Raw genomic sequence first — 22905 nt, forward strand, 5'->3', positions numbered from 1 at the left:
CATTTAAAATTTCAATGCATTTTCTATTACTTCAGTGTCGTATGTGTACGTGGTTATTGCATTTTCCTTTACTCCAATGCATGGGGGATATATACTGTTGGAGCTAAAAAATTTATTGAGCTTGTTTGATTCTATTCTCTATTTTTATGTTCTTAGAATACTTTTGTGTTAAAGTGGTTTTTTAGAGCAAGTCTTGGGGTACAATTTTCTTTTTTTTTTTTTTTTAAGAAAATCTGTTTGAATTATTAGCCTCAAACTCATATAAAGTAGTGAAACGAAATGTGAAAGAATGATTTTTTTTAATATTTACATAATCGTCTTTAATAAAAACTTAATGTTTATCATAATCAGAATAAATAGAATGAGTATTCAAACAATCATAAATCAGCTGTGTCTTCCCAAAAGACTCTACCCCCCAAGGCACAAGTCAGCAATATAACGTTATTGGGTACCTAGGACGGCACGTAACGCATGCAATATTTTTCATGTTAGGTAACTAAGTCAACCCACGGCGTCGTTTTAGCTCACCAAATTAAATTGATGAAACGCGCACAGACGAATGATGCTTATTGCTCTGAAATTGTTTAGGTATATATAAGCCAGCCACGTATACATTGTTGTGGCCATTGGGGTGCGTATATATGTTATATTATTGCAAGCGTATAACAATTTAATTAACTAATCAACGGAATAAATGGGAAAGGGAGAGTTTTTTGAATTTGTTTTATATTTGAATGTAGATGTTAATTATGTAATCAAATCAAAACTTAATATTTCATCACTCAGATCTTCATTTCTCAGAATCTTTCTTATTTTCACACTGATGAATTATATGAACACGCTGTCCTGTGGGGTGTTGATTATACGATCGATGAGTATGACACATTTTTTCCTGAGGAACATTCATTTTTAATTTGGAGTGAACTGCTTCATTATTGTCATATATTGTTTATTTTTGTTAGCCAGAATATGACCATTTTTCTATTATTCTTTAGATATGCTTTTACAATGGTCACTTGTTTGAGTTTTTAATCTGACTCATTTAGTGACTTATCTCTTTACAAAACTATTTATATTTTCATTTTATTTTTAGTAGACGATGGATTCATCGCCATTGACATTTGGCAAAATTTGTCACTAAAAGATTAATAAAAGACGGTTTAATTGGTAAAGATATAACCCAAATGATCAAGGTAAATTTTTTTTTTTGAAACATAAGTATAAAAATAAAATTTAAAATTGTAATAAATTATGAAAAACCAAATAATTAACTTTCGTAGTCAAATATAACACTTTTTTTTGGGGTTACAAAAATACAGAACTTGACGTGCATGATTAACTCTAATTTTGTAGGAAATAAAAAGAGGCCAGGAACAAGAAGAGGCGGCCCAGATGAGTAAGATATTTTGGGCTGGAGGATTAAGGCACCGTTATTGAGAGGAAGGCCTTTCGGCCTGTTTTGATCTAACTAAGCGGAAGATAAGACAGCAGTTTGAAATAAAGAGAATTGGATCTATCTATTGTTCTAAATAAAAAGTGTCTGAGATCTGTACCCAAAAAAAAAAAAAACAACGTCTGAGATAAAAAGAGGAAAAATATGTGAACCATGTTGCCTACAGTGCTATAACTTGTGGATGTTTAATTGTAGAATTGTTAGTTGTAGTTATTATCAGACGCATTATCTCATTTTGAAATGCTACCTCTAGTTATTAATATAAAAGCTATTTGCGAGTTAAATTTGGTTCTAAATATAATATTTCAATTCACTTTGTCTCTTATTTTTTCCAAAGTATCATATTGATTTTAAGGATTTTTTACCAAGTGATAATTCAAATCACCTAATGCAAATGGTTAAAGATGATAATTTAACAAGATCAACACACATTTATAAAAAATAACCTACTTAACTAATTTCATTCACATCTCCATATTAGTAATATAACTCTTATATTAATACTACCTCAGTGCTATATATTAGGCCTAATTTATAGTATAAATTATATTGCAAGCTAGGTCTTAAATGATACTTTTTTTTAAAGCAGTGAAAGCTTCTTCTTTTTTGTTTGACCTGAAGCAGTGAAAGCTTGACTAGTTTGAAAATATCTTGCTATATTTTATGCATTAATTTCTCGGCTTGGAATCTATCTGGTAATACGTTAGTCATTTAAGCAAGCAAGCCGAGGCTGCCGCTTGACATATTTGAAGGGTTCTGACTTAACTGAATATGGATATGCTCCGAACATTGAACAGTTCACTGCCATCCAAGATATTTGAAGCTTGATACATAACAAATTGGTATGACTATACACAAATTTTGAAAGCTAATCAAACAATAGAGAATTGGAGATCTTAAAAACTACAGACAAAACCACTTGAAAATGGCATCTTTAATGAGCAGTCAGGAAATGAAAGATTACCCTTCCGAAGAAACAATCCAGTGTGAATGGCCTCACATCTATTAGCAGCCAATCTTGATGAGTTCAGCAATACCAAACCTTACCAAATCTCTTTATTCTCTCCTTACTCCAATATTTGATTTTTGATTTCTATAATTAATCACCCTGTTGGTCAAAGGGAAAAAAGAGTCCTGTGTCCCATTAGCCAACCTATTTCTTGAGGGTTTTGGATTCAAATTTTAACCATATTTAAAGAGTTGTACCATTATTTTACTGTGCAAAAAGAGAAGTTCTCACTCAATCCAGTGAAATTATATGCAGCTCATCATGCTGTGTTTATAGCTATTTTAGTCTCTCTCAGCATTCCTGTTTTAGTTGAACGCTGTATGTAGCAAAATATCGCGAGTTAAAAACCCGACCCGTCGCCGGTTCTCTTTCTTCGAACCTTCCGCCTAAAAAAGCTACCGGACAAGAAGGGCCAAGTTTTCTTTTTCTTTCTATCTAAGCAAAAACAAAAAGTCCTCTTCTTGTTTGTCTTTTTAATATTTTTGTCTTGCTGGGCCGAAGTCTCTCGCTTGTTTCCTTTCCAACATTTATAACGCTAGCAAAAACGCGCCTTTCTTGTATCCAAAAAAGGAAAAAAAAACGCGCCTTTTCATAAACCAGAAAATAGACCGTTAAGCTCAATGAATTGACGAGTTCCCAGTTCACACCAAATTGCGGGACCCCCAAAGGCAAAAACAAAAACAACATCTTTCCACGAAACTTCCACGTCATGACCTTTCCGTTGGGGTGTGGAGCCCACTACCCGCCATGCGTTACCTTCGAACTCCCGTTAAAAGTGCACTTATCTTAAACAGTTCGCTCCTACATTCAAACCCATCATCAAAGTGAAAGACGAGATTTCTCCATTAAAATTGCCTGGATTCTCTGCTATCATTCCCAACTCATAAGCAAGTCCGTCAATCGATCTATAAAGAAAAATTTTCAGCAACTTTCACTTCTGGTACCTTTTGTCCATCTTGGAGCTTTTACGGCTGAAAGCTCTCTTGAGGAATCCGGAGATTACTTTCGTTGTAGCTCTGAAACATTCATTGAATATTTCTGCAAATAATCTCTTTCAGGTAAAGTATTTCCTTTTCGGGTTCTCCCACACATGTCTGCGATACCTCTCCCAGCTCTGCCAGCAAAACCCCGTTTGGTGGATAAGGAAAAAGTTTGTGATAAGTTTAAAAAAATTTCAGGGAATATATTCTCCTAATGATATCAAAGCTTTACCGATCAAACAGTTGCTTGTCTCTCATGAGTTTGTAAATCAAAGTATATTCTAGTATAGGCCCTTGCATGTTGATTTTGCTCAGCCTCCTTCTCGCCGAACTCACTACAAACGGCGAGAATGAACTTTTTGAACAGATTTTCTTGCCGTCGTGGGAAAATGGTGATCGGAGATGCCAGGTTTTCAAACTCTTACAGGATTTCCTTCTTAGATTGTGGGGAACAGATGCATGCATTACATTCCTGAATCTGTGTGTGATCTTCATACTGAATTGCTGATAATTAATTGTTTTCGTCGTTGACTTTGATGCTTGCTGAGCTCCTGACTCTCACTTTTTTGAACAATAAAACGCACAGCTTCACCTACGGCTAATTATTCTAGTGGAGGCTTGCAGCTGGTGTTTTACTGTTTTGCTTGATAATTGTGGGCTATTTTCTTTTTGAAACTGTATTACTGATGAAAACTTGTGGGTGATATCTATCTTTGCCTTGCCTGAGGCAAAAATAAAGGGAACTTGGTTGTGGACTTCCAATCTTGAATTTTAAGTATGTTGCCCCCAACGTAACCTTCTTAAATGGTTACATAAGATTTAACATCTGTACTAATCAGAGCCGTTCTCATTGTGTGTGTGCTATAAAAGAAGCCGTCTTTGGTTAAATTTCTTTTTCCTGGGCAGCTTTTCAAATTTTGACGGGTTGTAATAAAATTCAGCAGGTTGGAGGTAGCTATGGGTGATGTGAATTCCAAGAAGACTTTAAAGGACTTCTGTATTCCAGAATACATACTAGTATCAGGATCTGAGGTCAGAAGTAATTCCTATATACCTGCATGTCCCGTAATGGTCTTCATTAATTCCAAAAGTGGTGGTCAGCTTGGAGGGGAACTTCTTGTTACCTACCGTTCACTTCTTAATAAAAACCAGGTAGATTGTCGCATGTTATTCAGTCTATTTGTGTGTGTGTTAGATCGGACATTATAACTATGCAAATTTTTTAAGCCTGCATTAGTTTGGTACTAAGACAATAAATTTAGTTTTCAGGTTATTGATCTGGGAGATAAGGCTCCCGATAAGGTGCTGCATCAGCTTTATGTTACTCTGGAGACGCTCAAGCACAGAGGAGATAAAGTGGCCGCAGAAATTGAGAAGAGATTAAGAATAATTGTAAGTTTTTTAGAAGAAGTTGCAAACTTGATCGTTCTTTCACACTGATGGAATCCCTTTTCTATATTAAAAATAACTGATATATAGCATCTTCCAGTGAAGGGAATGAAACTGTTACAATGGATAGTTTGAACTTACACAAAGTGACTGTGCATTACAGCCATGAAAACAGTAAAGAAAAACACAGAAAATAAAGAAAATGAAGAGATGAAGCTCCTCCTCAGCTTCGTGTTTGAGAGACCGGACATTCTCTTAGTCCCCCTTGAACCCTCACTCCCTAATACATACCCAGCCAAATACTTTGTGACATCTCACTCAATGATATTTCACACGACTTTTTGTCTGTGAAAATCCTCCACTTGTCTGAACGCTCAATAGGTAGCCTTTGCTCCTTTTTAGATTTGTGGATTACTGTCTTTGATGCCAATTGATAAGTTACTAATTCAGACTCTTCCAAGAGCTAGTTATTGAGTTGGGAGAACCAACTCACTTAAATACCCCTTTAACACCTCATATCATTCAAATTTACGACTTATATATGTCATACTATCCAAGTTTCCGCACCTAGTTCCTCTCCCATCCCTCACACCATCTCATCACAAATATTGCATCCTAGGTCCTCCCCAATTTACTGTATTTTATCTTCATTTTCTTCCCATAGGCCTTGAGCTGTGGGTCTGTCACATACCAATGGGCAAATGTGCTTAGCAACATTTACTTTATATATACTCTCTCTGACGATAGTTTATTATTTGACATCTCTAATATATTCCTAGAAACTTAGGTTGCAGGTGGAGATGGTACTGCTGGTTGGCTTCTTGGAGTGGTCTCAGATCTCAAACTGCCTCAACCACCACCAATCGCTACAGTGCCATTAGGGACAGGAAACAATCTTCCCTTCTCATTTGGCTGGGTATATTTTCTAGCTACTTACTCAATTTTGTGAACTCACAGAATGACAAAGTATTAAAACTATAGATGATCACTGGGATAATTTTTATTTCACAGCGAGCATTTGGACATGAATTCTTGATGTTATATTGACAATGTTGTACCTTATCATTAGTATTCTGCTCTTTTATGCCGTATCACATCCACATATATGGTTATCATTGATGTTAGGTATAAATGACATCTAATTGTCATATTGTTTTGCAATTTACTCCAGAATCTAGAAACAACTTCTCTGTTTGTTGTATGTAAATGTGTTGTCTAGACAGTGCACACATATGAGGGATCTGCAAATTTAGTCGTGGTTGAATATATGGTGCAAATATTTGCTCTTTGCTGGAATCAGCATAATTACAAGCATGTTTAGACGCTGGAGTATAAAGTTTTGTATTTACAGGGTAAGAAAAATCCCGGCACTGACTGTCAATCTGTGGTATTTTTTCTGAACCAAGTAAGAGCTGCAAAGGAAATGAAAATAGACAGGTATTGCCTCCTTTTCATTTAAAATTTTTTAAACCCATGAATTTCATAAATGTAAATAAGAGTAATATTTCATTGCTATGAAAACCCAATGGCGCCTCACTTCCAGAGTGACAACTATGTCTGTGTCAAACTGTATGAATTAATGACTGAGACATTTGAGATGCCATTATATACTGAATAATCAGAAACCCAAAATAACTACTAAGAACATCCTTTGTTGGATATAGGCTTCAAGTATTTTAATTCTTTTTCAGCTGGCATATTATGATGAGAATGAAGGCTCCAGAAAAAGGTTCTTGTGACCCCATTGCACCTCTTGAGCTGCCTCATTCTTTGCATGCATTCCACCGTGTTTCTCCAACAGATAAGCTAAATATGGTAAGTTTTATTTATTTTTTGTACGTTTATTTCTTTGAATAGATTTGAAAGCTGATGAATTTCTATATTTAGGAGCTTCTGTCATTTTTTTTTTGCACCCATCTCCAGAGTGAAATGGTACAAAGAACACTCTTTCAAGAAAAAAAGCTATATTATAATGATTGTAGTTATATTTCATATCACGTGGGATCTTCCCGTGCTTTATGTCAGCTTGGTGTTATTGCATAGATTCAATTCCTGTGCTTCCATTGCCCAGACGTTGTGCTAGCCGTCCAGTTGTTGATGTATTTTCATGCCTCTCTAGAGTTTTTGAGCTGTAGAACATGACCATTAAGCTCAAGGCGCCCCTTAAAAATGCTACTCTTGGGAACTCTCTTTTTATAGGTGTTAGCATAGGAGTGCAAGAGTGCTGTCAATTCTAAATAAGTAATGTATAGCTTTGTTTGAAGTATGAACTTTAGGTTAATGGTCATGTCGGCAATTGTTATGGTCTTGATTTTTCTTCTATGCTTGATCCCAGTATTTGGTTGGGCCATGACATCTTTTTGGTACATAGTATAAGAAAAGATTTGGAAAAAGAGGGTTAAAATGGATGCAGTAAGTTGTTGGATTCTTGATATGTATCAGCTGTAAGTACTTTTTAGTTACTTCATATGAATGTGGTGTTACATGCATGTTTATTGATGAATTATTTTGTTTCAGGAGGGTTACCATACTTATCGTGGGGGATTTTGGAACTACTTTAGTATGGGTGAGGAACTCACGCACAATTTAAAAGTTCAAGTTATGTTTGGGCAAGTGGCGATCGGTTTTCCCAGAAATTCGATTACCATTTCATTTCCTTTGGCAAGATGCTATATGGAACAGCTAAATAAAAATTGGAAACTGTTAGATTAATGAAATCCACAAGTGCATCTAAAATGTGTCTTTGATGCAGGAATGGATGCTCAAGTATCATATGCATTTCACTCGGAGAGAAAGTTGCATCCAGAAAGATTTAAAAATCAATTGCATAATCAGGTACCACATTCTACAAATTTTATGCAGGATGAGCTGAACTGTGAATGTGTGTTTCTTATATTTTGTCCCATTAATAATTTGTTATCTTACAGCAATAAATGGAATCTCATGCATGGGGTTAATTTGAATTATTAGATGTTTTCGTCTACTACTAACCAGTTCTACTATAAAGTGTTCTTCAATTGATTAATGAAAAATTACAATTATCAAACATCCGAACAGTTTATTTCAATTCTCGTTCTCGTACATAGTTTTTAAGGCATCAGCTCGCATTTGATGAATTCTTCTCTGCCATGGAAGGCATATTTGGCATACGTTTGGTGTTAACACTTAACCTTTTCTTTTGCACTTCTTGTCAATAATTCTTCTCTTTCAATGCTTTTGTTTTGATAAACAGAGTGCATATCTGAAGCTTGGATGCAAACAAGGATGGTTCTGCTCTTCTTTATTCCATCCTTCATCACGGTTAGTCACCATTGAGGCATTGATTGTATTACATTTCGTATTCACTTAGAAGAAGATAAGAACACATTGCTGATAGAAATACTATGTTATTTTACTTTATCAGGCTTGGTTTCATGTTGATGCTGTTCTTATAATGTCTCGGTAGACTAATGAAGCTTAAGATCGTTTTCTTCTGATCATTTGTGTCATTTATCTGAAACATTCAAACGCAATAACTGCACGATTTTGCCACAGGAACATTGCTCAGCTGGCAAAGGTTAAAATAATGAAAAGGCAAGGTCGGTGGGAGGAACTCCGCATACATCCCAGGTGACACTTTTTTTCTTATGATTTATTTAATATGAGTATTTTTGTGAATCGTCTTCCACTTTGACAGTTTCTTAATTAAATCTGCCCTAATCTAAAAGCAATAATGAAACTTAGGGGTCCTACTAGGACCCTTGAATCTTTATGACTTCGCATCTGTCGTTTGTGCTTTACATTGAATCCATTTATTCTCCAAGCATAACAATCAAGCCAAAATTTTGCTGCTTAGTACATGTAGTTTGTTGGGCTTACTAACCAGTAGTGGTTTCTTTTCATGATTATATAAATCATGATTTCAATCTATACTAAAACGTCCGCCTTTCACATGCAGCATACGATCAATCGTTTGCCTCAACTTGCCCAGCTTTTCTGGCGGACTCAATCCTTGGGGAACACCAAATAGAAACAAATCAATTTACGTAAGTGCCCTATTTCAGCTGTCGAGGTTCCTGATGTTGTATGTAACAACACAAACACACGATCATGTGCGTTTATGTCAAGACATACTTGTTAAAATTTTATGAAGATTTAGGCATGTAGATTTTAATCCTTTATAATCAATTGTATTTTACAGAGGGATCTGACACCTCCATATGTGGACGATGGCCTTATAGAGGTAGTGGGTTTCAGAGATGCCTGGCATGGTCTAGTTTTGCTCGCTCCAAAAGGGCATGGCACTCGTTTGGCACAGGTAGAACTCATCAATTTCGCGACTTTTCAAATATTCTTTTTCAATGAGATTCCAAATCGAGTGATTGCTCTCTATACTTTGAAACAATATGGAATCAAATGATTGCTCTTGCTCATCTGGGTCTCCTATAACTGCAATAATAATGAGAGAACCTGCTTTCATGCAGACCAGCAGAATCCGTTTTGAGTTCCATAAAGGTGCAGCTGAGAGCGCATTCATGAGGATTGATGGGGAGCCGTGGAAGCAACCTCTCCCATCAGATGATGATACGGTTGTCGTCGAGATATCTCACCATGGCCAAGTAAGCATGCTTGCCAACCCAGGCTGCCGTTCCAAAAGCATACATGAACCCTCCTCGCCTGTTAGTAGCCAGGAAGAAGAAGAAGAAGATAGCGATGATGAAGAATCAATAGAAGGGCGTCGCAAGTTTGGAGCAGCTGACACTTTCAAATATCCCCATGAAATCGACATAGCTCATCTTAGTTAGGTGCACAGTAATAGAGTTGCTTACTGAATGCTGGTGAAGAGCAAAAATGGAAGTAGTCAATGTAAATTTTTCATTCTTTGCTCGTAGTTTGCACTCGGCGCTCATCACGGCCCATTGGATTTTAAAATTTCATGCATTTTTTTATTACTTAATGTATATGTGATATATTTTTGGAACTAACAAATTACTATCCCCAGCTGGTTCAATTTAAACTTATTTTTTTAACAAATTATCTCCATCTGACAGTACATTATTTATTGCAAAGAATTTAGACTCATCTACGTCTCTTTTCACATAATTATGATATCTAGAACGAAGAGATCGAAGCAATCAACTGCTCAAACAATCACAAATCATCTGCGTCATCCCAAATTGCATCTCTCTCAATGATTTACAATGCCCTAGGATACAAGCTAGCAATATTATTGGGCACCTTATGCTCAAATTTAAGTGCATTTATGCCCTACGGTACAAGTTAGCCATACAGATTCCCTAATGACGTCGCAAAATGAGTCAAGGGAACCAATGTATTGGTCTATCCCAGAGACCCAGACCATCCTCATCACCATCAAAAACAGTCACACAGTGTCTGAACTGAGCGAACAGTTTGAGGCAACATTATAAGCTTGGCACATTTGAAGATTTTATAAGTTTTGAAGAGGCTCACACATCATTACTCCTCTACATATGCTCCTTAATTCTGGAAGGTATTTTAAGGACAAAGATACTAACTTTGAGTGAGTGGAAGTTATAAATTCTCTAGCATCCACGCCGTATTGGCTACCACCATAGTTTTCATCATCTGCGCCATCTGCATCTTCTGGGGTTGCTGAAGAGATTATTTCCCTCATTGACTCACAATGATGAACAATAGTAGTTCTGGGGTCAGCAACTTCTTGATATTAGGGCAGTGGCAGATGCATATATAATTAAGACAGGGAAAAACTCTTCGTGGTGGCAAGGTTTGAGCCAGAGTATCATCTTCCTTGCACAGAAACGCAAGGCTTTCAGTTTACAGAGTTCCAGTGACCTCAAGTTTTGATGAGAAGTGCAACAGCTGGAAGAGCAAGACAAGGAGATTAAGTACTCTGGCTTGTCACAGTCAGCAATCTCACATCGTCTCAAGGATGCGGCATTTGTCAATGACAGGACATCACATAAACTTCTCATGTCATGACATCTTTCAACTTTCAATCGAAGAATGTCTCTAGCGAGCACCAGCTCAATTTCTCCTGTTTTGAGACTACAACTTGTAACTATGACATCCTTACTAGAGCAAGCTTCAGTGAAATATAACTGTGGAGCCTGAACAACAGATTCTTGAGTGTCCAACTGAAGAAGGTAACTTTCAAGTCCTGAACTATGCATAACTTTTACATAGGAATTGAAATGATGCACATTGTACAAGTTACCTGCCAAAGCTTCCAACTTCCTCAAGCCTGGGATATCCTCTACCTTCACTTTCATCTTTCTGGACCACCAGTGAAGAATAAGGAACTGAAGGTGAGTCAATGTGGCTATTTCTTTTCTTCTTGTCATCTTCAAATCTTTAGCGTAAAGGTTCGGCCTTCTAAGATTAACCAGCCAACCTCTTTAAGGCTTGGAGCTTCGCTAGAGAAGGACCCTCAACTGGCTGCAAGATGTTGACAATAACGCAGTGAGGGTCTTCAAGTCAGAGACAGAACTTGGCATGACTGTGAAAGACAAATCAAGTACTTGAAGAGCAGACGTGTGAAAGAAAAAAGAATCTGAGATCCATGTCAAGGATTCGTTATGCTTCAAAATTAAAAGTTGAGTTCGGGACACCTAGATGACATGCCCGCTGAAATTTCATGTATCCAGTTCCACATTAAGGAAACCTTCTTCAGGTCCTCTCTCCAATCTTGTTGATCTGGGTTCTCAGTTAACTGCATCCCAGCCTTCACCATGAAATGGTGCTTCTCCTTCATGATCTTACTTGCCATAGCCCACAGAAAGTCGTGCATTTTCACCACTTGGCTCTTTGCGTAGTAGCCCTCAACATTTTTTTCTGCTATGTGGCTGCTTGAATCCTGCGATCTCATGCATTTATTTCCACCAGCAGACAATTTTTCTCGAGTTTATTGAGTATGGTGTGTCCTTCATCAAAAATTGCCTCCAAACTTTTTTACTCCATCGATGAGCCCCTTATCAACAGAACTTGCTATCAACAGTTCTCTGTCTATTTCAGAATCTTCAGGACATAATGCGCAGTATTAAAAAACACAGTTGTAACACCCTTGACAAGTCTGCTAGAAACTTGGTCAAGGGGAGCTAAAAAACAAAAGACTGACTTAACAAGTCTACCAGAAATATGCCGTAAACTGATTATTCTGTTATTACCATGATCGTATTAGCATTTGCAAGTCAATGCTATGTAACACTGTCGTTGGTCCTTAGGATACCTTTTACCCGAGAATATTTTATCCCTCTCATCTAATGATTAATTGGTCCAACTACAAGGCCGAGTCTTTTCTTGATTATTTTGCCTTTGGGGAATCATTCAACCATTATGTTCAACGTTCCAATAAATCGAATGAATCGGCTTGACATATAAGCTTTGTCATCGTAGTTCCATAAGGTTTCTTCTTCTTTTGTTTGGTTACACGCGGGGTTTGATCAGCAAGTTCCGCTAGGCCAAGATTATGGTAAACATCACAGATTTGAAGTATTATTCTGGCTTCCAAACAATAGAAATCATCATGAAATAATATGAAAACTTCATGCGATCTCCTTCAAAGTTCAAAGCATCGAAAGAATGAAAACGAATATGAAGGTCTAAAAACTGGAATATGGGTGAGAAAATATAATCTGAAAACCCGTGATTTATTACTTTAAACCCATCTAAGCATTTCAACTTACTCCAACGGGGGAGCCTGATCTAAAATACGCCAAACTACTTTTTTTTTTTAAAAAAAAATTGAATCTATATTAATTTTTTAAAATATTTAAACAAATATATCAAACTAATTTTTAGAAGTTAAATTAAACTTAAAAAACTTATCTAAAAAAAAAAATTCCCTTCTCACCCTTTTTCCACATGTTTCAGGTTTCAAAGAGAGTTATGGAACGTGGAGCTGACGATGGAATTTAATGAGTTACACTATTAACAATTATAATATTTAAAAAACAAAAACTGACTTTCATAGTTTCATTCATCGCCCAACAGGTAGTGACTACAAATCAAACAGCAGTAGATTTCTACTATTCTATCCCCTTCTTCAGAAGTCAGAAAGCAAGCCTCCTAGATAACGTGTGGTTTTCAATATTAACGAATAACGAACAAAATCAAAACTTCCTGAAGTTGGGTTGGGCGTAACTTTCTCCTTTCTACACATAGATATGATCCACTTGAACGTGCACAATACAAAAGCGAGAGCAATAATAATTGGGTGCTTCTCTCAACAAAGACTAAGACCAATTGGGTCCCCAACAAATCAAGTGAATCAAATTCTGGGTCTTCTCCATCTCCCTCTTCTCATCAATACTCATATTATCATTGCTCTTCTTTCTCTGGGATAGCCACAAACTGTCTCCCCTGTCAGCAGATTCTGGTGTTGAACCATTTTGTTTCTCCACAAGCGAATTGAACGCCATCTCGAACTTGCACTTCCTCCTGTCACCATTCATCTTCCTCTCTCTTACACACACTCTTTGATAGATTTTACAAGCCAAGACACTGATGGAAGAAGAAAGAAGTGGGAATTGATTGATATGGGAAGCGATCAAATTGAGGAGTTAACTGATGAGAGGGGATTATAAATAAGGAGGAGGAGGAGTAATTTCTGGAAATGTCTGGGAAAGTGAGAGTTAGGGAGGTGAAGGATGAAACAAGGGGTCGAGCTCCCAGATTTTGTCACAGTGGTTTCGCAATCCACGGTAAGGGAGGTGACAGGTGACTTGTCCCTGTTTTCCCTTTGCCTGCCAGCACGTGGTTACATGCTCCTCCTTTGGTTTTGCCGCAAACGCATCGTTTTCATCCCAACCCTTTGTTTTTCTTTCATTTGAAGCCGCTTCTCATATTCCAATCGTTTCCAAATTAAAAACAAAATTACTTACTTTTTCAGTCTCATTTATAAGTTAAATTTTTATATTTATATGGTAAGCTTATGCATTTACAAATAATAAAGCAGACATATGCATAATTAATTTTCTTATTTGATTAATATATGTCACTTAAGTAGACATTTTAGGGTTATTTGATTTACTTTACTTCTCAAAAATATACTTAATATTTATATCGGTATAGAAATTTTAAAAGATGCCCTACATATAAAATTGGAGAAATAATTTTTTTTACAGAATCCTTAGTTCTTTTTTTTGGGAAATTACACTCAAATGTCAAATAAAATAATTTATTAATTTATGATTCTATAAAATCATCAAATAAGTCTACGATCTTAAGAAACCTGATTGTAATTAAATTTAGACTTAATATATCTTTAGTCTTTTAAATTTGTTCTCATTTTAATTTTAGTTTCTCAAATTTTAAACTATAGATTTTAGTTCTTCTAGAGACAAAATAGTTCAAATTTTTATTGTATTATAAGGGCTAATGTTTTAAATTAATAGAAATTTGAAGAATCAAAACCTATAGTTTGAAATTTGAGAAATTAAAACTAAAATGAGAATAAATTTAAAAAACTAAAAATTATGTTAACCCTTAAATTTAAATCTAAAGTCTCAACCAAATGTAAACACATTTATAAGTGCTCTTTAAATTCTCAACCAAATGTAAATACATTTATAAGTGCTTTTTAAATGTTAAGGTGTGTGTTGATCCTAATGTTTCGATCGTATATAACAACTAACCTGTCCCAAATGTTAATGCCCCGACCCACAATTTCACATCATAACATACAACACACCTAATTTGCTTTCTCCTCATTAATGCCTTTCCCTACTCTCCAACTAAGCTCATTAACTCCCAAATTTCCCCCCTCTTTAACATCCTCACTTCAATTCTTTACTATCATCACCTATAATGAGTATGAACAATAAACATCAGGATATTTGTTTGTTCGAAAAAATAAATGCCTAAAGAGGGGGATTTTAATTAAAACAAAATATACTACTCTACTGATACTAATGCTGATTCTCAGCATAAAGAATTAAATGCAGAAATATATTTTTAAGAAAAGCATGCATTAACTTTGAATCAATGAAAAAGAGCCTTTTGAATTTTGATGGCAAGCTGAAGTATGCATATTGTGAATCTGATAAATCTGAGGTGTTTGGCAGCTCGGAATGCTGATATTTTAGAATACGGAGAGAGAGGAGCAGTGAAGATATATATATATATATATATATATATATCTCAGCCAACTTCAGAGGTGAGCATTTATTACATGGAAAGGGAAGTGATTTTGATGGACAGTTCTTGTCGTTGAAATTGGTTCCCAGTGACGCAGGTATGGTGCCCTTCATCCACACTTATCGTTTTCCTCCGTCACGCTCGCTAATTTATCATAATACACACGTCATTTAAAACACCATCCTAATAGCATACTAGTATATTGATGTTGCCGGAATTATTTTTCAAGAGATAGATGCTTATAGCATGTTTCTATATATAAGAGACACTTACAATTGTCTCTACTTTTTTATGCGATTTTCTATTGTACTATGATTGTAATCAACTCTCCCTCCGATCACTTCCTTCGATAATTTAATTATTCTCTCATACTCTCTTTCCTTATTAATGAGGCATTTTAAAAAAACCCTTATACTCACATTGATTGTTCTTAACTATATTGACTATTTTTTTTATCAATGTAATTCAGTTATTCGTCTCTTATAAAGGACTTCGTTGAAGCCGGATCCTTATTATTTTATGTTCTTCTTATCCTTAATATAAGACTTATTTAACTAATTTAATTAGATTTAAAAAGTTAGATAAGTTAGTTAATTAATTATAAAAAATATGACATGTTTTTCTTAAAACATTATAATCATCTTCTTTAATATTCTTTCTTCATTTCTTACTTGATTATAATTGACAACGCATCAATAAGGATAATTTTATAAAAAAAACCTAACAAATATGAAAAATAACTCTAACATTTAGAACTAAAATTAACTTAATAATTACGTCTTATAAGGAGAAGTATCACTCTATCTATAAATTAAAGGTATAACACGAAGCCTAAAGGAGGTCAGATTGACTTCATGTGAACAAATCCCCAATGGTCCAAGGTTTAATTTGAAGCAAGCCACCAATGCAATCATTGACAGAATGTTATAGTATACTACCCCCAATCCTTAATATAAGAGTTCGTTTCATTTTTATTTTGATCCTAAATATAAGATTTTAATCTATTTTGTCTTTCATATTTATTTATTTTTAATGTAGTCTTCGTAATAATAGTAGTTATAGTCAATACACTTGATTAGTAAAAATATTTAAAAAAAACACATATTTATTACAATTAACTACGTTAGCTAGTTTTTTACTATACTCAAATTAATAAACTCATTCTTATATTAAAGTCTGGAGGTAGTATTATATTATTGGGATGCTAGATGCCAGCAGATTTTCAACAACATGTTCGAGTCCCATAAACTTCATCATCCGTAATGCTCACAGCCCACACACACGCACGCACGCACACGCTCATGTGCACATCATTCATTCCCTTCATTTCTGCTTGGCAAATAGTGCAGCACCACCATATCCTTCCCGCCTTATTACGATTAATACGTGCATGCATCGCTCCTTCCATATTAAGATTTCATTTTGTTATGTGTGTTGGGAATATAATTCTTAATTATCCAAGGTCTACTGATGCCATGTTTATAATTCATATTAACTCTTATTATTGATAATTTATTTTGATTTTATCAAATAAACAAACTACGCAGTCAATTTTTTTTTTGGACCAGAATACGTAGTCAATTTATTTTAATAACATTGGATCTTGATATTTATGATTTTATCACTATATAATAATACTATTAGTGTTTTGATAAATTTCTAACTCTACAATTATGTTCATTACGATAGAATATTATCATTACGTATTGACACTAAACATAGTTAAGGCAGGGAGGGCGGGTGGCCCATTAGACATTTTCAGTGTGCATGATTCTAACGGTAAAGTTGAACAAGTGCGCCCGAGGGATTTAATTGTCTTTGTTGCAGATTTAATGACCGTCGATCCATTGGCTCATAAACTCGTGCGTTCATAAATGCTGCAGAACAATCAAAGGCATGGGCATTAAATATTCCCTGGACGACACGTTGCGAGCATACCGATCTCACCATAAATTCACTTACACTCAACCACTACCCTTCCCCACCACTTGAGAACCAAGTTCTCCTCTATCCTCCCTTCCCCTTCCCCTTCCCCCTCCACCTTCATCGCTGCTCCTTCCAACACCCAACCTCACCAGATTCTTCCGTGCAAAAACATTCTGTTTACTCACACTAAAAACAAGGCCCTTCAAAGATTTCTAGGTGTTCTAGATTTTTATTCGATCGCCGGAGCTCTGTTTCGGTAACTTGAAAGCAAAGAAACTGTCCGGAAGAGTTTTGGAAGCTCCGCCGCAACTATGGCCATCTCCGGCCACGGAAAATCCCACTCTGACTTCAAGGTTTTTCAACTTTGTCTCTTCGGGCAATCGAGGAATGCGTCGCCGCCGCCGTCGGCGTCTGCGGCAAATAACGTTCACCTTAGTAACGAAGGAAGCCGAAGCGACGGACACCAGGAAGGACACTCTCGGAAGTCTGCGTCTTTTAGAACGGTGTCGTCTGCTGCGAGATCTTTACTTCCCCCTCGGCGTAGGCTCTGCCTTGATCCTTCTAAATATCTCTACTTCCCCTGTAAGTCCTAATGTTTGCTGTATTTCTCTGTTCGTGTTTGTTCAACATGACCTCTGTTTCTGTCCCAAAAATTTGAGAAATTCTGAAGAATGAAATGTTTGACATTGAATTTTGTGCCAATCCTATTCCGAGTTGGAATTCTAGTTGCCTATTCTACTTACCCTCAGCCAAACGATATTTATTTATAAGCAAGAGTACTTTATACCATATGTCTTCACTGCAAAATCCACACGTTGTGTTTTTTTATTCATATAGTAAAACCTGGCACAGTCACGTGCGCATGATCACAGATACGTCTATCCCCCAAAATCCGTTCTGTTTGCACAATTGCATTGTTTAACTCCGAGCTTATTTTATTTCTCTTCCTTCTTTCCTCATACTTTGTTTTTTTGTTTTCTTTGAAGATGTACCTGGTAAACAGGTCAGAACAGCTGTTCGGTTAAAAAACACTAGCAAGTCTCCTGTAGCTTTCAAGGTATCATTTTTGTGTCCTCGCGTGTCTCTCTTGTTTCACAACAGATAAATTTTCTCCATCATTTTGTCAGGCTCCCGAAGCACAAACAAGGACAGACAGTACACGATATGTAAAACGACAAAACAAGTGTCAAGCGTATGAAAATATGCCTAAAATATGGAAAATGTCTATCACTAAAAAGAATACGGACAATGTCAAATATGTGTTAAAACATATCTACAAGGTACATCACGAGAGTCAAGTGTCAAAATTTTGTAGATTTTGCCCGAAGGCGGTATATAAAATGAAGGGTTCTTATTGTTGAACTAGTTTCAAGTATTTTATCTCTGTTATACGGGGACTCGTCTCCTTTTTCGTTCAAGTACTAGGTAATCTGGTATTGACATCGATGCTTGTAGGTGATGCCTTTGTTTTTGTGCTTTATTTTTGGGCATATGCGGATAAGCTTGCTATGTGTGTCTTTCTAATCATATAACACTGTTTCAGTTTCAAACTACAGCACCGAAGAGCTGTTATATGCGACCTCCTGGTGGCATACTTGCACCTGGAGAAAGCCTGATTGCAATAGGTAAAGTATATTTTTTAAATTTTATTCTTTATTATTGATTATTATCTTGTTAATATTTGCATTGTATAAATTTTACTTCCTCAATTTGATGGTCAGTGTTTAAGTTTGTGGAGCAACCAGAGATCAGTGAAAAGATCATGGACCTGAAGAACAAGGTTAAGTTCAAAATTATGAGTCTCAAAGTGAAAGATGGAGTGGACTATGTACCTGAGCTGGTAAGTTCTGGGGAAATATTAGGCTTGATTGAACAATGTCCATATCCCAACAAAAATATTGAGCAATTAGCAGTCTTCAGCTCCTGGTTCTATAATTGACATATCCACTTCTGTGAAAACGGGGTTCTAACGTTCTATAGCGTTCCTTTTTATGGTGGAGTGGAATATGCTTTGCCGTAGAATGTTAAAATGTGCCAAGAAAACAAATTTTCGAAGTGTTGAGATGATGTTTTCCCCACATTATATAATATCGGGAAGAATAAAGTTTCATGTCAGCTTCATCTTTTTCGGGCCACGGCATTTTTTCTGGATTGTCTAATGGTTTGGCGTTTGGCTGGGGATGAATGAAAACTATTTGATTTGGGTCTTCTGTTATGCAGTTTGATGAACAAAAGGATCAAGTGGCAGTAGAACGAATATTGCGGGCTGTGTTTAGAGATCCAGAGCGGCCATGTCCTGTAAGTTAGACTATTCTGAAAATTGTGTATCTCTTAGTACAGGATCGATACACGATAATGACAATCCGATTTTTATAGGCTTTGGAAAAGATGAAAAGACAGTTGGCTGAAGCCGATGCTGCAGTTGAAGCTCGTGAATCTCGCAAGAAGCCTCCTGCTGAGACCAGTCCTCGAGTCGGTGGGGAAGGACTTGTAATTGATGAATGGGTATGAAATGACATATTCTAAATTTTTGTCCAATTCAATATGTTCCTTACAGCATTTCCCCTGTGTTGATATACACTCGTGTCCCGTTTCTAGAAAGTAAGACGTGAGAGGTACCTGGCACGACAAGTTGAAGCTGCGGCAGAATCAACATAAGATGAGGTTTTCTCTTCCTGTGTGCGCTTCTGTTCAGGGTGGATGTTTCTGCTGTGAGACAATATTGACCATGGGTATGCTTCAAGTCAACTTCTGGGGAAGTAACTCTTCTATGATGCAAAGATTCATTCTGTGATTGGTATAGTTTTCGAACTCCGTCCTTTGAGAGGAGCATTCTGATGTGTACATAACAGATTCAGCCTGTTTTGGGAATAACTTCCTGCTCTTAGCATCTATCTGCCTGTGAAACTACCTCGTCTGATAATGGGTGATTCAATATAATCTCTTTTGTTTGAATATAAGTGATGATCCACATTGATTTATTGTTACTAATGACTAGCATTTTTATCTCAATACAACAGAGGAGGAACGAACACAATAGAGGGCCTGGAATTTTAAATTCCCCTCAATGGCCTAGTTGTAAAATAAAGGCAGAACGGTGAAGTAGGAATAGTCAGAAACGAAGCGGAAATCCTAAAATGAAACGGATCCTGTACATTATAGGCTGACAATGGAGCCCGAATATGATAATTACGGAAGGATTAAACTGAGTGATCGGTGCTCAATACCGTCATCAAACATTCGCCGCCCGGGAATTTGCTGGTGTGTCGGCCACAAAATTTGCCTATTTAGAAGTGAGATTTTTTTTTTGGGGGTTTCATCCTAATGCAATTTGATTATTGGAAAAATAAAAACCCATAAAAATCTCGCCTTGTAATATGGTTCACACATGTATTATTTAGTACGTAGGCTGCCACCGGCCAGGAGTTCGTTTGTGGTGGTCGAACGGGTAAATTCAGAAAACATCCAGTATATCACAAGAAATCCAACAAGCAATTTTATGTGGTCCTATTCGTTATTTGTTGGTGTTTGTCTTCCCAAATTACATATGCCAGATTATGCGATGAACAGGAATATGCATCAAAGGCACAAAAGGCGTAAGAAATCTCCAGAGTCTCTGAGGAAATCAGAATGGATTCTCTGCCACACAACGTGCCCAAAACATGACAAATCTAACGGGCCATAATCAGAACATGACAAGTTACTAAATTAAATCCAACTCAGATACGATAACCCAACCCACCAAATCCTAAACACGTGTCCGATGTTAACTAGCTTCAGAAATTTCCATCGAGTTAACTTTTTAAAGATTTCATCCCATGTCTGGTTCATTTCACCACTCCCTACTTTTAAATGTAGTCATGTTCCACAACCACCAAGTAGCGTAGAACCTCACAAGGTTCATGAATATGGATCCTGATGGTAAAACGGGAAGCATCTTTTGGTAACCACAAAGAAAGGATTCTCGATGCGGATGACCCACTAGCATATCTGCCCCCAGTATTCTGACTTGACCCTATTTAATCTCCGCCACAATCACCTTACCTTCAATCCACACCAGAGAAGCACTTTTCTTTTCTTTTTTTTGCTGCTATCTTTTTCTGTGTTATCCTTTCATCTCCTTCTTAGTTTCGTATCTGACCATGTTAGAGGGTAAGGCAGTGATTGGTGAAGCTGATATGCTTCAGACTATGCAGCATGATGCCCTGGATTTAGCATCTAAAGCACTTGATTTCTTTGACGTCACAGAGGCCACTGAGATAGCCCGTTTCATAAAGAAGGTATAAGAGTCACTCATGTTCTCTTGTTTTCAGCAGCAATTGATGATGATTGTAACATAATAAGTCACGCGTGTTGATAATTTAATCTTATCTTACTGTGTCGTTAATTGCAGGAATTTGATAGGACGCATGGAGCTGGATGGCAATGCATTGTAGGGACAGATTTTGGTTCTTTTGTGACCCATTGTTCTGGCTGCTTCATCTATTTCTGCATTGGCAGCTTGGCCATCTTGCTCTTCAGGGGCTCTACTACCCCAAAAGCAGAGGAAAGTTAGTTCTTGAGGCCAGAGACAGCCACACCATAACATTATTTCTTTTCTTTTCTTTTTATTTTCTTGATTCCTCTCCAAGTTGCTACTATTTGCTGTCTTGCTTCTCAAGATCAGATCTACATCTATAGTCCAAGCCACACAATTAGAGGTTTAAAAGTTATTAATTGGTGGCTTTTCGTTTCAAGTTTTTTCTTCAAATTTATGAAGTTAAAAACTCATATTGATGTATGATTTTGTAGTTCTCCATCTTCTCTTCTTTGACCGACTTGTTGATGGGTATAAGAGAATATCAAAGGGAAAGAGAGTCAAATATTTGATCCCTTTCGAAATGTTCAAGTTCTGTTCTCTCTATTATCCAGTATTAAAATGATCATCGACGCTAAAGAGGACATTTGGTACATCTTATCCTAAACATGTGGGAAAAACTTGGTGGATGTTTAGTCTTCAATGGAACTGGAGATAACATCATATACTGGATTAAAACTACTCCCTCCTTTTAATGAAACAAAATATGAACTCTACGCAGTTCAATAAAACTAAGTATTTAAAATTATAATATCTCATCACAAATGCCCTTCATTAAATATTATTCTGATATTAATATCGGGTCTGTTTGGACTAGTAGTAGAAAAAGTAACTTCTTTACAATATGACTTTTAGAAAAATGAAAGTGAGTAAAAATTAGATTGGGTAATGTGATTTATGTTTAGATTAATTTTTATAAATAAGTTAGTTAGTGAAAATAAGTTATTCAGATTATGATTGAATAAGTAATTTTAGTTTGTAAAATTACCAAAATAAGTATGACTTTTATTAAATAAAAAAAATAAAAAAATTATCAATTTACATAATATAATAATTTTAAATTATTTATAAGCTCCTATTGATCTCATTTTTTTAATTTATTATAAAGGTATATTTGAAAATAAAACTATATTTCTAACTTAATAATTACTTTTAATTGATTTTTTATTATCTACAAATTAGTTATTTGAGATTTATAATAAGAATTAGAGGAAGTAATAAATTTTTTAACCTTTTCTCTCTCTATGTTTCAAAAGCCATAAGTCATAAGTTATAAGTCATAAGCAGTTAATTTTTACATATAACTTATTATAGTTTTTTTATGTAAAAGTCAGATTGCTCAATTACCAACCCATACATCATAAATTTTTTAAATGTGTTCATGGTTGAAAAAAAGTAGTTTGTTGGAACGCTGGGACAGGCTCATTCTCTCACGCTTTCTCATACAATCTCTCTTGATTAATTAAAAGAAATTTTACGGGCTTTTTGAGACATTAATTACGCTCTATATTTTGATAAACGTGTTATAAATAGGAATACTAAAATCTTTCTAAAAATTGTGTAATGGAAAAGCGGGACGACTATTAAAAAGATAAATTTGGAGTTAAAAAGTGGATAAAAGCTTGAGAGTAATCCAAGTTGTGAGGAGAGACAAGAATGGCTGAATCCAAAATGA

The 22905-nt window shown here is 35.9% G+C and overlaps 3 protein-coding genes across 4 annotated transcripts; all 3 read left to right on the forward strand.

The window, feature by feature from the left end:
* The first annotated feature begins 3301 nt into the window (after positions 1-3301).
* On the forward strand, positions 3302-9844 carry LOC114720373 (diacylglycerol kinase 5). Of its 2 annotated transcripts, none has more exons than XM_028906019.1 (13): positions 3302-3520; positions 4384-4594; positions 4712-4834; positions 5619-5747; positions 6183-6268; positions 6523-6646; positions 7349-7397; positions 7584-7666; positions 8064-8131; positions 8366-8440; positions 8769-8856; positions 9012-9128; positions 9295-9844. In XM_028906019.1, exons 2-13 carry the CDS (start codon positions 4400-4402, stop codon positions 9613-9615), a joined length of 1458 nt encoding a protein of 485 aa, XP_028761852.1. In that variant the 5' UTR covers positions 3302-3520; positions 4384-4399; the 3' UTR covers positions 9616-9844. The 2 variants fall into 2 exon arrangements, with proteins under 2 accessions (XP_028761852.1, XP_028761851.1); XM_028906018.1 differs by having other exon boundaries at positions 4387-4594.
* Positions 9845-16914: 7070 nt separating this feature from the next.
* On the forward strand, positions 16915-19833 carry LOC114720371 (vesicle-associated protein 4-1). Its single transcript, XM_028906016.1, has 7 exons — positions 16915-17455; positions 17860-17930; positions 18417-18498; positions 18595-18713; positions 19094-19171; positions 19250-19378; positions 19472-19833. The coding sequence occupies exons 1-7, from the start codon at positions 17185-17187 to the stop codon at positions 19529-19531; spliced, it is 810 nt and encodes a 269-aa protein (XP_028761849.1). The 5' UTR covers positions 16915-17184; the 3' UTR covers positions 19532-19833.
* Positions 19834-19956: 123 nt separating this feature from the next.
* Positions 19957-21754, forward strand: LOC114720372 (dynein light chain 2, cytoplasmic). Its single transcript, XM_028906017.1, has 2 exons — positions 19957-21153; positions 21267-21754. Exons 1-2 carry the CDS (start codon positions 21016-21018, stop codon positions 21426-21428), a joined length of 300 nt encoding a protein of 99 aa, XP_028761850.1. The 5' UTR covers positions 19957-21015; the 3' UTR covers positions 21429-21754.
* The last annotated feature ends 1151 nt before the right edge of the window (positions 21755-22905 follow it).

The sequence above is a fragment of the Neltuma alba genome, unplaced genomic scaffold (genome assembly GCF_004799145.2).
Source record: "Neltuma alba isolate B1F8T4 unplaced genomic scaffold, ASM479914v2 tig00011976_pilon, whole genome shotgun sequence".
In the NCBI taxonomy this organism is placed as follows: domain Eukaryota; kingdom Viridiplantae; phylum Streptophyta; class Magnoliopsida; order Fabales; family Fabaceae; genus Neltuma; species Neltuma alba.